This window comes from Oncorhynchus kisutch, linkage group LG27 (genome assembly GCF_002021735.2).
Source record: "Oncorhynchus kisutch isolate 150728-3 linkage group LG27, Okis_V2, whole genome shotgun sequence".
Taxonomy (NCBI): Eukaryota; Metazoa; Chordata; class Actinopteri; order Salmoniformes; family Salmonidae; genus Oncorhynchus; species Oncorhynchus kisutch.
Window position 1 is genome coordinate 35,144,503 of NC_034200.2, and position 14,539 is coordinate 35,159,041.

Below are 14,539 nucleotides of genomic sequence, written 5' to 3' on the forward strand. Positions count from 1 at the left end.
TTGAGACTTGTATCAACTGTCAGTTGACTGAAGAATTTTCCATGGATTTGAAATGTTGAACATTCCAAAATTCCAAACATTCTTGAACAGGAATACAAGGATAACAAGGAAACAGTAAACATGTCGCCCCCCACGAATGATGCAGAGCCCCCTCTTGGAATATCGGTTATAAAAAAATATATACCTGCAAGCAGCAATTGCGGGGGCCAAGCATGCCATAGCCACATTTGGTCAATCGGAGTGACCTATCATTGTGCAAATTTTCTTGACAAAAGACCAGGCCTTTATGTAGTGTCATCAAATCATATAGGAAGGAAGAGTAGCCACATTTTATTTAAAAAATCTGTTTAATTTGCAGAAAATCTAATGGGCAGAGTGCATACACTGAGTGTACTAAACATTAGGAACACCTGGAATTTCCATGACATACACTGACCAGGTGAATCCAGCTGAAAGCTATGATCCCTATTGATGTCACCTGTTAATTAATTGTTTCTGGTGTCCTTTGACAGGTCTTTGGTCTTGGCCATAGTGGAGTTTGGAGTGTGACTGTTTGAGGTTGTGGACAGGTGTCTTTTATACTGATAACAAGTTCAAAAAGGTGCCATTAATACAGGTAACGAGTGGAGGACAGAGGAGCCTCTTAAAGAAGAAGTTACAGGTCTGTGAGAGCCAGAAATCTTGCTTGTTTGTAGGTGACCAAATACTTATTTTCCACCATAATTTGCAAATAAATTAATAAAAAATCCTACAATGTGATTTTCTGGATTTTGTTTCTAATTTTGTCTGTCATAGTTGAAGTGTACCTATGATGAAAATGACAGGCCTCTCTCATCTTTTTAAGTGAGAGAACTTGCACAATTGGTGGCTGACTAAATACTTTTTTGCCCCAATGTATCTAACCAAGAGTAACAAGTCAACAGCAAACATGTCATCCCCCACAAATTATGCAGTGCCCCAACTTGGCCCAATTAGTGACAATTATTATGGATTAATCAAATCAAATCACATTTATTTATAAAGCCCTTCGTACATCAGCTGATATCTCAAAGTGCTGTGTAGGTGTAAAAGCACGGTGGCTAGGAAAAACTCCCTAGAAAGGCCAAAACCTAGGAAGAAACCTAGAGAGGAACCAGGCGGCCAGTGGCCAGTCCTCTTCTGGCTGTGCCGGGTAGAGATTATAACAGAACATGGCCAAGATGTTCAAATGTTCATAAATGACCAGCATGGTCAAATAATAATAATCACAGGCAGAACAGTTGAAACTGGAGCAGCAGCACGGCCAGGTGGACTGGGGACAGCAAGGAGTCATCATGCCCAGTAGTCCTGAGGCATGGTCCTAGGGCTCAGGTCCCCCGAGAGAGAGAAAGAAAGAGAGAAAGAGAGAATTAGAGAGAGCATACTTAAATTCACACAGGACACCGGATAGGACAGGAGAAGTACTCCAGATATAACAAACTGACCCTAGCCCCCCGACACATAAACTACTGCAGCATAAATACTGGAAGTGGAGACAGGAGGGGTCAGGAGACACTGTGGCCCCATCCGATGATACCCCCGGACAGGGCCAAACAGGAAGGATATAACCCCACCCACTTTGCCAAAGCACAGCCCCCACACCACTAGAGGGATATCTTCAATCACCAACTTACCATCCTGAGACAAGGCCGAGTATAGACCACAAAGATCTCCGCCACGGCACAACCCAAGGGGGGGGGGTGCCAACCCAGACAGGAAGATCACATCAGTGACTCAACCCACTCAAGTGACGCACACCTCCTAGGGACGGTATGAAAGAGCCCTAGTAAGCCAGTGACTCAGCCCCTGTAATAGGGTTAGAGGCAGAGAATCCCAGTGGAAAGAGGGGAACCGGCCAGGTAGAGACAGCAAGGGCGGTCCGTTGCTCCAGAGCCTTTCCGTTCACCTTCACACTCCTGGGCCAGACTACACTCAATCATATGACCCACTGAAGAGATGAGTCTTCAGTAAAGACTTAAAGGTTGAGACTGAGTTTGCGTCTCTCACATGGGTAGGCAGACCATTCCATAAAAATGGAGCTCTATAGGAGAAAGCCCTGCCTCCAGCTGTTTGCTTAGAAATTACAGGGACAATTAGGAGGCCTGATTAATGAGGCAACAATCACATTTTATGTCAACTGTATGGAATAACAGGGCCCATAGATGTTGTTCACTGTTTGTGAATGGACAGAGCTTATGGGAAATGTGTTTTATTTTACTAGACAGTTAAGAACAAATACTTATTTTCAGTGACATCCTAGGAACAGTGGGTTAACTGCCTGTTCAGGGGCCAAACAACAGATTTTTACATTGTCAGCTCGGGGATTTGATCTTACAACCTCTCAATTACTAGTCCAACGCTCTAACCACTAGGCTACCTGCCACCCGTGTTACTTGTGAAGAGAGCCGTATATAGCTCAAAACGGACAGGAGATATGCTTGTTCAAAGTTTGGAATTCCAGTTGGTTACTATAGCCCCCCCCCATCCCCTGGGCCAATCAGTACAATTTTGTAAATAGCAGATCTATATGACAAGATGCATCATTCACCCGAGTTTCATCAAAATCGGGCCAGTGGTGTATGAGATATCGTGTGTGACTAGCGAACGGATGGATACAGATCCATATTCCGCTCTGATTTCATCGTTGGGGGACCAATGAGATCACTGGAATGCAGAACGTGGGGAAAGAACAAGGACGCTGGCATTGGTGCAAACTCAAAAAATCTGATCTCACAGAGTGGATATTCGTCAAATCTGTCAAGATTTTGGTGTTCTAACAGGCCCACAAGGAGGTTATTAAAATCCTTATTTGGATATATTTGGCTGTTTTCGCAGAATAATATTTAGATATAGTCATTTTCAGCATTAGAACAATTGTCTGCTAAATACTAACTCCCATTCGTTGAAGCTAGAAATGGGTGGTGGTAATTAAATTCGTTTTTGAACTGTAATGCAGTTGATTAGTAACGATGACGTGAAGATGTATTGGGGTTGACATCCATACAAGCATTTTTATCTATTTGTATTTTTTACCTTTATTTCAACTAGGCAAGTCAATTAAGAACAAATTCTTATTTACAATGACGGCCTACCAAAAAGCAAAAGCCCTCCTGTGGGGACGTTGGCTGGGATAATTTAAAATTTTTTAAAAATATATATAATAAGATTACACTCGGGCTTTTACCCCAAAATAATGTGAAATACATATCACCGGATGTTGGTGGAACCTAAATTAGGGAGGACCAACTCGTGGTAATGGCTGGAGCGTAATTAGTGGAATGGTATCAAAAACATCAAAAACATGGTTGCCATGAGTTTAATCCGATTCCATTCGCTCTGTTCCAGGACGTTATTGTGAGCCTCCAATCAGCAGCCTGCTGTGAAACACATATAAACAATAGCCTAAATCAGTGTTTCCCAAACTCGGTCCTGGGGTGTACATTTTGGTTTTTGCTTTAACACTACACAGCTGATTCAAATAATCCAAGCTTGATGATTAGTTAATTATTTTAATCAGCTGTGTTGTGCTATGGCAAAAACAAAACGTGCCCCCCTTAGGGTCCACAGGACTGATTTTGGGGAAATCTGGCCTAAATGCAGACTAATTTTCATGGGGGCAATGAGAAGATTTTGAATCTTTCCTGAAAGGGGGGGGGGGGGGGGGGGGGGCACGTGAGTGGCATTTCCATTGTTTTTTTTGGTAGAATTTGATATATCTCTCTTTACCACATCAATAGGAGTGCAGGTCAGAGTGATCCTCACATGTATTTTAATTATGTTTGCTTTGCCTTTTTGTGTCAATACTTTGAAAATATAAAAAGAGTGGCCTGGACCCTGAGAAGGCTCCACAGAGTGGCCTGGACCCTGAGAAGGCTCCACAGAGTGGCCTGGACCCTGAGAAGGCTCCACAGAGTGGCCTGGACCCTGAGAAGGCTCCACAGAGTGGCCTGGACCCTGAGAAGGCTCCACAGAGTGGCCTGGACCCTGGGAAGGCTCCACAGAGTGGCCTGGACCCTGGGAAGGCTCCACAGAGTGGCCTGGACCCTGAGAAGGCTCCACAGAGTGGCCTGGACCCTGAGAAGGCTCCACAGAGTGGCCTGGACCCTGAGAAGGCTCCACAGAGTGGCCTGGACCCTGAGAAGGCTCCACAGAGTGGCCTGGACCCTGAGAAGGCTCCACAGAGTGGCCTGGACCCTGAGAAGGCTCCACAGAGTGGCCTGGACCCTGAGAAGGCCGTTTGTGAACGGTTTCTTTCTGTCTGCCTGGGGGGAGGGGCTGTCAAACCAGACAACCATATTGTGAGGGGAATGCTCACTTCATCCCCAAAAAAGAAGAGGAACTCACTAATAAAAGACTTAGGAATTAAGTAAACAAAGTATTAAGATACTTAGCTAAACCCGCTAATTTAAGAATCTCCCTGGTGTAAGCTGGGATTTCTGTTCGGCTTGTTTGCACCCTGTATTATGTAGTCACTGTGAAGTGGGTTTAGCCTTATAAAGAGCTCTAGCTATAAATTCCATGGTTTGTTCCCAGAGACTGGACAGCATGAGATAAAGGCTCACGACAGGGCTGTCCAATAACAGAGCTAAGCCTCTATAATGCTTCAAGAGGTAAACAATAATGAATTCAAATTTCACTGTAATTATTAGATGTTTAAAAAAAAAAAAGATTCTGTTTTTCAACAGAATAAATACAGCACAAGTAAATCACTTTTATATTTAGGAGCCGAATCCTGAAGTAACAGGCATCGTTTGGACACCTCACAGTACTTAACTAGTACTATTACTGTACATAACATATTGCCCCTAATATTTAATTATATTACTGTAATAGAAAATCTGGATCTTATAAATCATATATTTACTTAACTTGTACTATGATAACAGTACAAAAAAGCCCCCCCCCCCCCACGTGTTAGTCGTGTAACCAAGTATGACAGGACAACAGATAATGGTGGGAGCATGTGCAGGCGTCAGGGAGAAGGGTACAGAGTCTGAACTCCGCCACGGTCATAGTGCCATCTAGTGCTTCACAGAAAATCAGTTTAGAAAAATATATATATACACTGTACTGAGCATGTGAATTCACAGTAGGACACTCCACTCTAAATACCTATTTACTTGTGAGACAATATGGAATGCATATGGTAGCAATATTGTCATATAAGGTGACAGAGAATGTTTTTTATGCCTTTGTTGCATCATTGGACTGGTTCCTCTCTTTTTGAAATCATACATTTGCTTGCTGAATGTGACAAAAGCTTCCATTTTATACAGTCACCTCACTGAACAGCGAGGTGATTGGAATCATTATAAATACTAGTCAGAAAAAGTACACATTCACACCAGATAAATGTTTCTAGTATAATTTTATTGCATTTCCTCATAAGTTAACATAAACAGACCAAACACAAAACAACCATGCAGGTATCCATCATTGGACATTGTACAGCAGTCTATGTGCAAGCCATACTATGAATGCAAATCATACGTATGTTGTAGACAGAATCAGGTCTCTTAAGCCCACAGAGGCATGTCGGCGCACAGCTCTGGGCTCTGGTTGGTGACGGTCATCACGTCGATGTCGATGCCATTGGAGGTGAACACGTGGTACAGCTCCTCCAGTTTCTCCTCAGACAGGGTGGACTCTCTGCTCAGGATCCAGGCAAAGTCAGCATGGAAGGTGCCCAGGATGTCGGTGCAGCCGTAGACCACGGAGTGGCCCTCGTAGTCAGTGGACAGAACCCAGTAGTTGCCGGGGGGAGAGTCTGCAGGAGAGGAAAACATATTCAAATACATTTAGTAGTTTATTTACGAGAATAATTAAAATAAATACATGGATTATAATTTTACATTTTTCTACAGAGGTCCATATGAATATAAATATTGTTACGAAACCCATAACTAGCCTAAGGATATTGTTGCAGTCGCTCGGTCTAGGAGTCCTAGGCCTAGTTACATGGTCTGTAACCTGAATGTGTGCATTTCTGTGACAAATCTGTGTATGTGCCTTGGTGTTAAATGTACATGTGCTCAGGGAGACAGCAACCTTACCTTGGTCCAGGGACAGCCCAGTCTCTCCTCTTGGTCATCCAAGTACACTATCATTTGTTTAGATGATGACGAAACAGGAATATGTACAAAAAGGAAAAATATAAAAGGAATGCCCCAAACTAAAGACAAAAACAAAAGAAAGGCCTCATGGCCACCAAAACAAACCAAGCAGCCTTACAGCTTACCAGCTGCTACTCTGACTGACCATCACCTTCATTGGCAGCACCTGATGTGCTTATCAACAAGGCTCAGCATCTGGACAAGGTTGCTGCTGCCCCCTGGGGGATGGAGTGTGGAAGTGTATCCTGTCAATATGTTTGCCTAACTGTGCGCTAACACGACACAGCCCACTACATAACGCTATACATACCACATACAGGGTCAGATTAGACATGGGTCAGAAACAGACCACTTTAAGAAGTCAAATGGACTTATTTAGGTCTACCTCACAAGAATGTTGAGACAAGTATATTAGACTTGACATGTGTTTACCCTCAAAGAAGGTGACTTCCAGCTTGGCGGGCTCAGAGGGGTCCTTGGCCTTAGCATAGCCAGTAATAGCACTGACAGTGTTATCAGCACTGAGAGAGAAAAAAAGAAGGGAGAGAGAGGTTAGAGGTTAAACACATTCAACAATGGCGTTTTATGAGGCCTGCTAACTCATGGGTCCCGACTCAATCAATGGCAGATAAAAGAAAACAGCACTTGCACATCCACTGGGAATGTTTATGCTATAGCTGAGGTGTTAACCTTGTTAACCGACTCAGCACCACGTAAGCTGCAGACATTTTCATTGGATAATGACATCACATCCCACCTGTCCTTAACATTCTGACTAAACCTATAGCGCGGTTTTCCATTACATGTACTTGATTGAATAGGAGGCTTAGACTTGGGTTAATAAAAGGTAGTCTGCTCTCCTGGATTGAGATACAAACATTGAATTTTGTATCTCAATATTTAACGGTGAAGTCAGCGATGCATGATTTCCAACAATAACTCATAGCACGAGGCAAAACTTCTCTGTGGCTTCAGATCAGGCAGCTATCACGTCGTAGCTATGGAAACGCACCCGTGCACATGCACAGGTAGTCTGTGATACTCTACGAGTGCATCATCTTGCATTGCACTCATCTACATCTGCATTGCTGCTCTTGGGAATGTCATATCGCTGAGTCTCAGTTGAATGTAAAAAATCATTACAAATAAATGTACATTTTTAACTTGATCTCTTTATTGTACATACAGCAGCTCCCTGTTGAGCACACCAACGACTCCGGGGCTCTCCAGAGAGTAGGTAGCTGTGGTACACTCGCCCTTCTGGAAGACAGCAGGGAGCTTCTTGATCTCGTACCACTTGCCCAGATACTGTTGTCAAAGACAAAGGTCAAAGGTTATATGACAATGTGATGCTACGGTATGACTTAGAGCTCAGGGGTTAGGTTTCCCCTATGTTACAGATCTAGGATCAGCTTCCCCTGACCCAATCCTAAACTTAACCATTTGTTGGGAATGGTTGCAAAACTGACCCAAGATCAGCATCTTGGGGCAACTTTACCCTACTCTTCCTGACTTTGACATGCGATGGCGTTATCCATACCTGCAGCTCACAACATGCCAGTGGTTTGATCGAAGGCGACACTTTGGTCACACTTCAAGTAGATACAGGTTGCTGTATACCTGTGTAGTAATGCTGTAATATCATTGTATTCAGTGTTTAAAAAAATAAATAAAGTGGAAATCGGAACAATCTCTATTCCACTTGTGTAATAACACAAATGCTCAAACGCATTACTATGTAATGACAAAACAATTACTAAATGAATAGGTAACAATTTATGAATGCGACATAGGAGGTTGGTAGCACCTTAATTGGGGAGAACGGGCTCGTGGTAATGGCTGGAGCAGAACTGGTGGAATGGTATCAAACACATGGTTTGTATGGTTTCCATGGTTTCTATGTATTTGATGCCATTCCATTTGCTCCGTTCCGAACATTATTATGAGCTTTTCTCCCCTCAGCAGCCTGCTGTGGAATATATTGTCACGCAAGTAATGACACTGTTACTACACATGAATACATGCAATTCCATGTTATCACTCAATTAATTACAATGCTACTGCACATGCATAAGAGCCACTTCAAATACAGTAATACAAGTTAGGTATAGTCACCCTGGCGGCGTCGAAGTTAGCTTGGACGGGAGGTTGGGGGCATTTTCCAGGGCGTAAAGTTTGGGCGTTAGCGGCCAGAATAGACAGCAGAGTCAGAGAGAGAACGTGTAGAGTCTGCATCTTGGGTCCTGGGTAGGAACAGACACACACGCAGAAAAGTAGAGACATTTTCACCAACTCCGTTGGAGGACAATGCAAATTGACTTCAAGTATACAGTGATGAATTAATATCAAACAATTTAGGAAACAGAACAACATACTGTATAAACAATTATCCTAGACACTGGTCAAGATACGTACATTTTATGTCAGAAGTATGTTACGAATGCAATGCATTGTGCCTAACAACAGACCTACAGTGTGCACAGCTTCATTCTTCAGGCAATGTGAAATCGCAGAGTTTAAAGCATCAGAGAGAGAGAGAGACAGACCGGGGTTAATGGGTCCCACTTACCTGCACTTGTTCAGAAGATCAACCTGTTTCAGTGATGTTCAGTGGGTTATAGACACCTATTTATATGTCAAACTCATTAGTTATGCGGCTGACGCATCGCTTTCATGACTGGTTGTTCTCAGAATTCCAGAATTGAGAGTGTGTGTGCTAGTGTTTGTCTTAGCGTTGGGAGTATGGCACCTGTTCAAATGGACCTTGAGGAAACAAACTCCTGTCTGACTCTGCTAGTGACTGACATGTTAGTGGTTTCGGTTGTTACACAAGTGAAATAACACACCATTTTGCAGATGCAAGATGCATTCAAACCGACTTACAGTTGTGAGTGCATCCATTTTCCGTGTTGGTGACCCTGGCGGGAATCAAACCCACACAATCGTGCCGTTGCAAGCGCCATGCTCTACCAAAGTACTAAGTAATAACATGTTAACACACAGTGTGTTTCTACACAGGTAGAAGTGTAACTTGACTTCTTATGCCAAGCGTTACGTCTGGAGGAAACCTGGCACCATCACTACAGTGAAGCATGGTGGTGGCAGCATCATGCTGTGGGGATGATTTTCAGAGGCAGGGACTGGGAGACTAGTCAGGATCGAGGGAAAGATGAACGGAGCAAAATACAGAGAGATGAAAACCTACTCCAGAGTGCTCAGGACCTCAGACTGGGGCGAAGGCTTCTGGACAAATCTCTGAATGTCCTTGAGTGGCCCAGCCAGAGCCCGGACTTGAACCCGATCGAACATCTCTGGAGAGACCTGAAAATAGCTGTGCACCCATCCAACCTGACAGAGCTTGAGAGGATCATCAGAGAAGAATGGGAGAAACTACCCAAATACAGGTGTGCCAAGCTTGTAGCGTCCTACCCAAGAAGACTCAAGGCTGTAATCGCTGCCAAAGGTGCTTCGACAAAGGTGAAGGGGCTGAGTCACTGGCTTACTGGTGCTCTTCCATGCCGTCCCTAGGAGGGGTGTGTCACTTGAGTGGATTGAGTCTCTGACGTGGTCTTCCTGTCTGGGTTGGCGCCCCCCCACCCCCCTCCCCCCTTGGGTTGTGCCGTTGCGGAGATCTTTGTGGGCTATAGCCGGCCTTGTCTCATGATGGTAAGTTTGTGGTTGAAGAAATCCCTCTAGGGGGGGGCTGTGCTTTGGCAAAGTGGGTGGGGTTATATCCTACCTATTTGGCCCTGTCCGGGGGTGTCATCGGATGGGGCCACAGTGTCTCCTGACACCTCCTGTCTCAGCCTCCAGTATTTATGCTTCAGTAGTTTGTCGGGGGGCTAGGGTCAGTCTGTTATATCTAGAGTATTTTTCCTGTATGCTCTCTCTAATTTTCTCTTTCTTTCTCTCTTTCTTTCTTTCTCTCTCTCGGAGGATTTGAGCCCTAGGACCATGCCTCAAGACTACCTGGCAGGATGACTCCTTGCTGTCCCTAGTCCACCTGGCCGTGCTGCTGCTACAGTTTCAACTGTTCTGCCTGCTGCTATGGAATCCTGACCTGTTCACCGGACGTGCTACCTGTCCCTGACCTGCTGTTTTCAACTCTCTAGAGACAGCAGGAGCGGTAGAGATACTCTCAATGATCGGCTATGAAAAGCCAACTGACATTTACTCCTGAGGTGCTGACCTGTTGCACCCTCGACAACCACTGTGATTATTATTATTTGACCATGCTGGTCATTCATGAACATTCGAACATCTTGGCCATGTTCTGTTATAATCTCTACCCGGCACAGCCAGAAGAGGACTGGCCACCCCTCATAGCCTGGTTCCTCTCTAGGTTTCTTTCTAGGTTTTGGCCTTTCTAGGGAGTTTTTCCTAGCCACCGTGCTTCTACACCTGCATTGCTTGCTCTTTGTGGTTTTAGGCTGGGTTTCTGTACAGCACTTTGAGATATCAGCTGATGTACGAAGGGCTTTATAAATAAATGTGATACTGAGTAAAGGGTCTGAATACTTATGTAAATGTGATATTTCCATATATATATATTTTTTTAAATGTACTAATCTAACGCTCGTCTGAAGAAGAGGACCAAGGCGCAGCGTGGTACGTGTTCATGATCATTTATTCAAACTGAACACTGAAACAAAATAACAAAGTGGAACAAAACGAACCAGGTCTGTCTGGTGCAGAAACACAAAACAGAAAACTACCCACAAACCCAGGTGGGAAAAAGGCTGCCTAAGTATGATTCTCAATCAGAGACAACGGTAGACAGCTGCCTCTGATTGAGAACCACAACCGGCCAAACACAAAGAAACAAAGAAATAGAAAACATAGAAATAAAGAAACTAGAATGCCCACCCTAGTTAGGGTGTGACAGTACCCCCCCCCCCAAAGGTGCGGACTCCGGCCGCAAAACCTGACTCTAAAGGGGAGGGTCCGGGTGGGCTTCCTTTACGGCGACGGCTCTGGTGCGGGACGTAGACCCCCCACCGCCTCTGGCTCCCCCCACTTTGGTGGCACCTCTGGTGTGGGGACCCTCGCCGCCGACCCCGGACTGGGCACCCTCTTTGCGGGCCCAGGACTTGGCACCCTCGTTGCGGGCCCCGGACTGGAGGCCGTCTCTGGAGGCTCCGGACTGGAGGCCGCCTCTGGAGGCTCCGGACTGGAAGCCATCTCTGGAGTGGAGAGACACACAGAAGGCCTGGCTCTGGGAGCAGGCACAGGACTCACTAGGCTGACTCACCCTACATGTAGAGAAATGCCAATGCCATCCTCCTCTCTTTCATGTTGGTGAAACGGTCTATCACTCTGTCATACTGTACATGCTTTTAGTTTTTGTTCTCCTAGGCTACCTGGCTAAAATGCTTGCTCGCTAGCCTAACTTCCTTTCATGGGCAACGCCAGCTAGTTAACAGTAGCGTACTACATCAAGCTACATACTGAACATCCATCCTCTCAGTCCAGGGCCACAATGTGTATGAATTTATGGTTGGATCAGAATCGCCTTAATAATCATTGACCAGTACGGAGAATTAAGTAAAAACACAAGTCCAAATCCCTATCTCCATAAATCCTAGCTCTTTTTTTTTAGGAAAAGGCCAATTTTAGCTACCTAGCCACCAGAGGTTGTTTCTGTCAATTACATATTTCTCTTGAAGAGATGTGATAGGAGTGAAACCAAATCCAAGCAGGCTTCCCCTTGACACTTTTTTTTTGGGTGAACCAGCGGTCTAAGGCACTGCATTCTCAGTGCAGGAGGCGTCACTACAGTCCCTGGTTTGAATCCAGGCTGTATCACATCCGACTGTGATTGGGAGTCCCATAGGGTGGTGCACAATTGGCCCAGCCTCATCCAGGGTTGGCTGGAGTAGGCCGTCATTGTAAGTAATAATTTGTTTTTTAACTGACTTGCCTAGTTAAATAAAGTTTAAAGATTATTCAACCTCAGGAGGCTGAAGAAGTTTGGCTTGTCACCAAAAACACTCACAAACGTTTATACATGCACAATCGAGAGCATCCTGTCGGGCTGTATCACCGCCTGGTACGGCAACTGCTCCGCCCACATCCGTAAGGCTCTCCAGAGGGTAGTGAGGTCTGCACAACGCATCACCGGGGGCAAACTACCTGCCCTCCAGGACACCTACACCACCCGATGTCACACGAAGGCCAAAAGGATCATCAAGGACAACAACCACCCGAGCCACTGCCTGTTCACCCCGCTATCATCCAGAAGGCGAGGTCAGTACAGGTGCATCAAAGTGGGGACAGAGAGACTGAAAAATAGCTTCTATCTCAAGGCCATCAGACTGTTAACATTGAGTGGCTACTGCCAACATACTGACTCAACTCTAGCCACTTTAATAATGGAAAAATGCATGTAATAAATGTATCACTAGCCACTTTAAACAATGCCACAATGCCAAATAATTTTTACATACCCTACATTACTCATCTCATATGTATATACTGTACTCTATACCATTTACTGCATCTTGCCATCTTGATGTAATTAAATGTATCACTAGCCACTTTAAACAATGCCACTTTATATAATGTTTTCATACCCTACATTACTCATCTCATATGTATATACTGCACTCTATACCATCTACTGCATCTTGCCTATGCCGTTCTGTACCATCACTCATTCACATATCTTCATGTACATATTCTTATTCATTCCTTTACACTGTGTGCATAAGGACGTTGTTGTGAAATTGTTAGGTTAGCTTACTTGTTAGATATTACTGCATTGTAATCACCGAACTATACAGCCTCTAATGTCAAAAGGAATAGCGGTTGTCAGGGTGTTATTGTTCAAGAGAATGTGTTCTCAATGACTTACCTGCTTAAACCAGTGAATGACATTGCCTTATTTTCCATTTACGTAAACAGTAAGGACGTGACCCCTGGAGCCCATCAACAGGAGCTAGTGTCCCAGGATGGGGGTACCTTCGCCCCTTCATCAAACATGTTCACACAGCGGACCCCCCCCCCCCTGTGTACACAGCTGTCTTACACACTGGGTTCTGCCACGTGAGCACGTGACAGTCTAGTGGTTGTATAAGGCTGTCAATCATAATTATGCAAGTTCTACATCCATGTAACTGACAACTGTTTCACATTACACGGTGGAGCTGTGTGATTACAGGTACCGTAAAGGAGCTTCATACTAAATATTGGTTGGGTTTAAGTTCAATTATTAGTCAATTATTATCAATAAAATTGTCAAAATACATGGGGTGTATTTATATTGTCTTCTTTCTCAAAACAAATACTTTGTATAATATATATATATATATATATATATATATATATAGAGAGAGAAAATCACATAAACTATGCAAATAAGAGACAATAAAATTAAGTATAACAAATATGACAAATTATGATTTCCCAGTACTTGCCAATACTACTGATATGAATCAACATACATTTGACAGTAATTAGTTATGTTAGTTAAGACCAGATGTTCCTCAGTTCACCATATGGTGAGGTATCCAATTACTCCCTGTTCACTCATGACTGCACAGCCAGGCACGATTCCAACACCATCATTAAGTTTGCCGATGACACAACAGTTGTAAGCCTGATCACCGACAACGATGAGACAGACTATAGGGAGGAGGTCAGAGACCTGGCCGTGTGGTGCCAGGACAACAACCTTTCCCTCAATGGGATAAAGACAAATGAGATGATTGTGGACTACAGGAAAAAAAGAACTATTCCCCCTCAGGAGACAGAAAAGATTTTGCATGGGTCCTCAGATCCTCAAAAGGTTCTACAGCTGCAACATCGAGAGCATCCTGACTGGTTGCATCACTGCCTGGTATGGCAACTGCTTGGCCTCCGACCGCAAGGCACTACAGAGGGTAGTGCGACCGGCCCAGTACATCACTGGCGCAAAGCTTCCTACCATCCAGGACCTCTTTACCAGGCGGTGTCAGAGGAAGGCCCTAAAAATTGTCAAGACTCCAGCCACCCTAGTCATAGACTGTTCTCTCTGCTATCGCACGGCAAGCGGTACCAGAGCGCCAAGTCTAGGTCCAAGAGGCTTCTACCCCCAAGCCATAAGACTCTTGAACATCTTGTCAAATGGCTCCCCAGACTATTTGCCCCCTCCCCCTCTTCTACACCACTGCTACTTTCTGTTGTTATCATCTATGCATAGTCACTTTAATAACTCTACCTACATGTACATATTACCTCAACTAACCGGTGCCCCCACACATAGACTCTTTACAGGTAGCCCCCTGTATATAGTCTCCACATTGACTCTGTACAGGTAGCCCCCTGTATATAGTCTCCACATTGACTCTGTACAGGTAGCCCCCTGTATATAGTCTCCACATTGACTCTGTACAGGTAGCCCCCTGTATATAGTCTCCACATAGACTCTG

At 44.5% G+C, this 14,539-nt stretch overlaps 1 protein-coding gene across 1 annotated transcript; it reads right to left on the reverse strand.

Moving 5' to 3' along the window:
- Nucleotides 1-5,367: 5,367 nt before the first annotated feature.
- LOC109872287 (apolipoprotein D) lies at nt 5,368-8,836 on the reverse strand. Its single transcript, XM_020463471.2, has 5 exons — nt 8,701-8,836; nt 8,247-8,374; nt 7,318-7,439; nt 6,564-6,652; nt 5,368-5,785 (listed from the first exon to the last, which is right to left on the reverse strand). The coding sequence occupies exons 2-5, from the start codon at nt 8,364-8,366 to the stop codon at nt 5,535-5,537; spliced, it is 582 nt and encodes a 193-aa protein (XP_020319060.1). The 5' UTR covers nt 8,367-8,374; nt 8,701-8,836; the 3' UTR covers nt 5,368-5,534.
- Between the last annotated feature and the right edge of the window lie 5,703 nt (nt 8,837-14,539).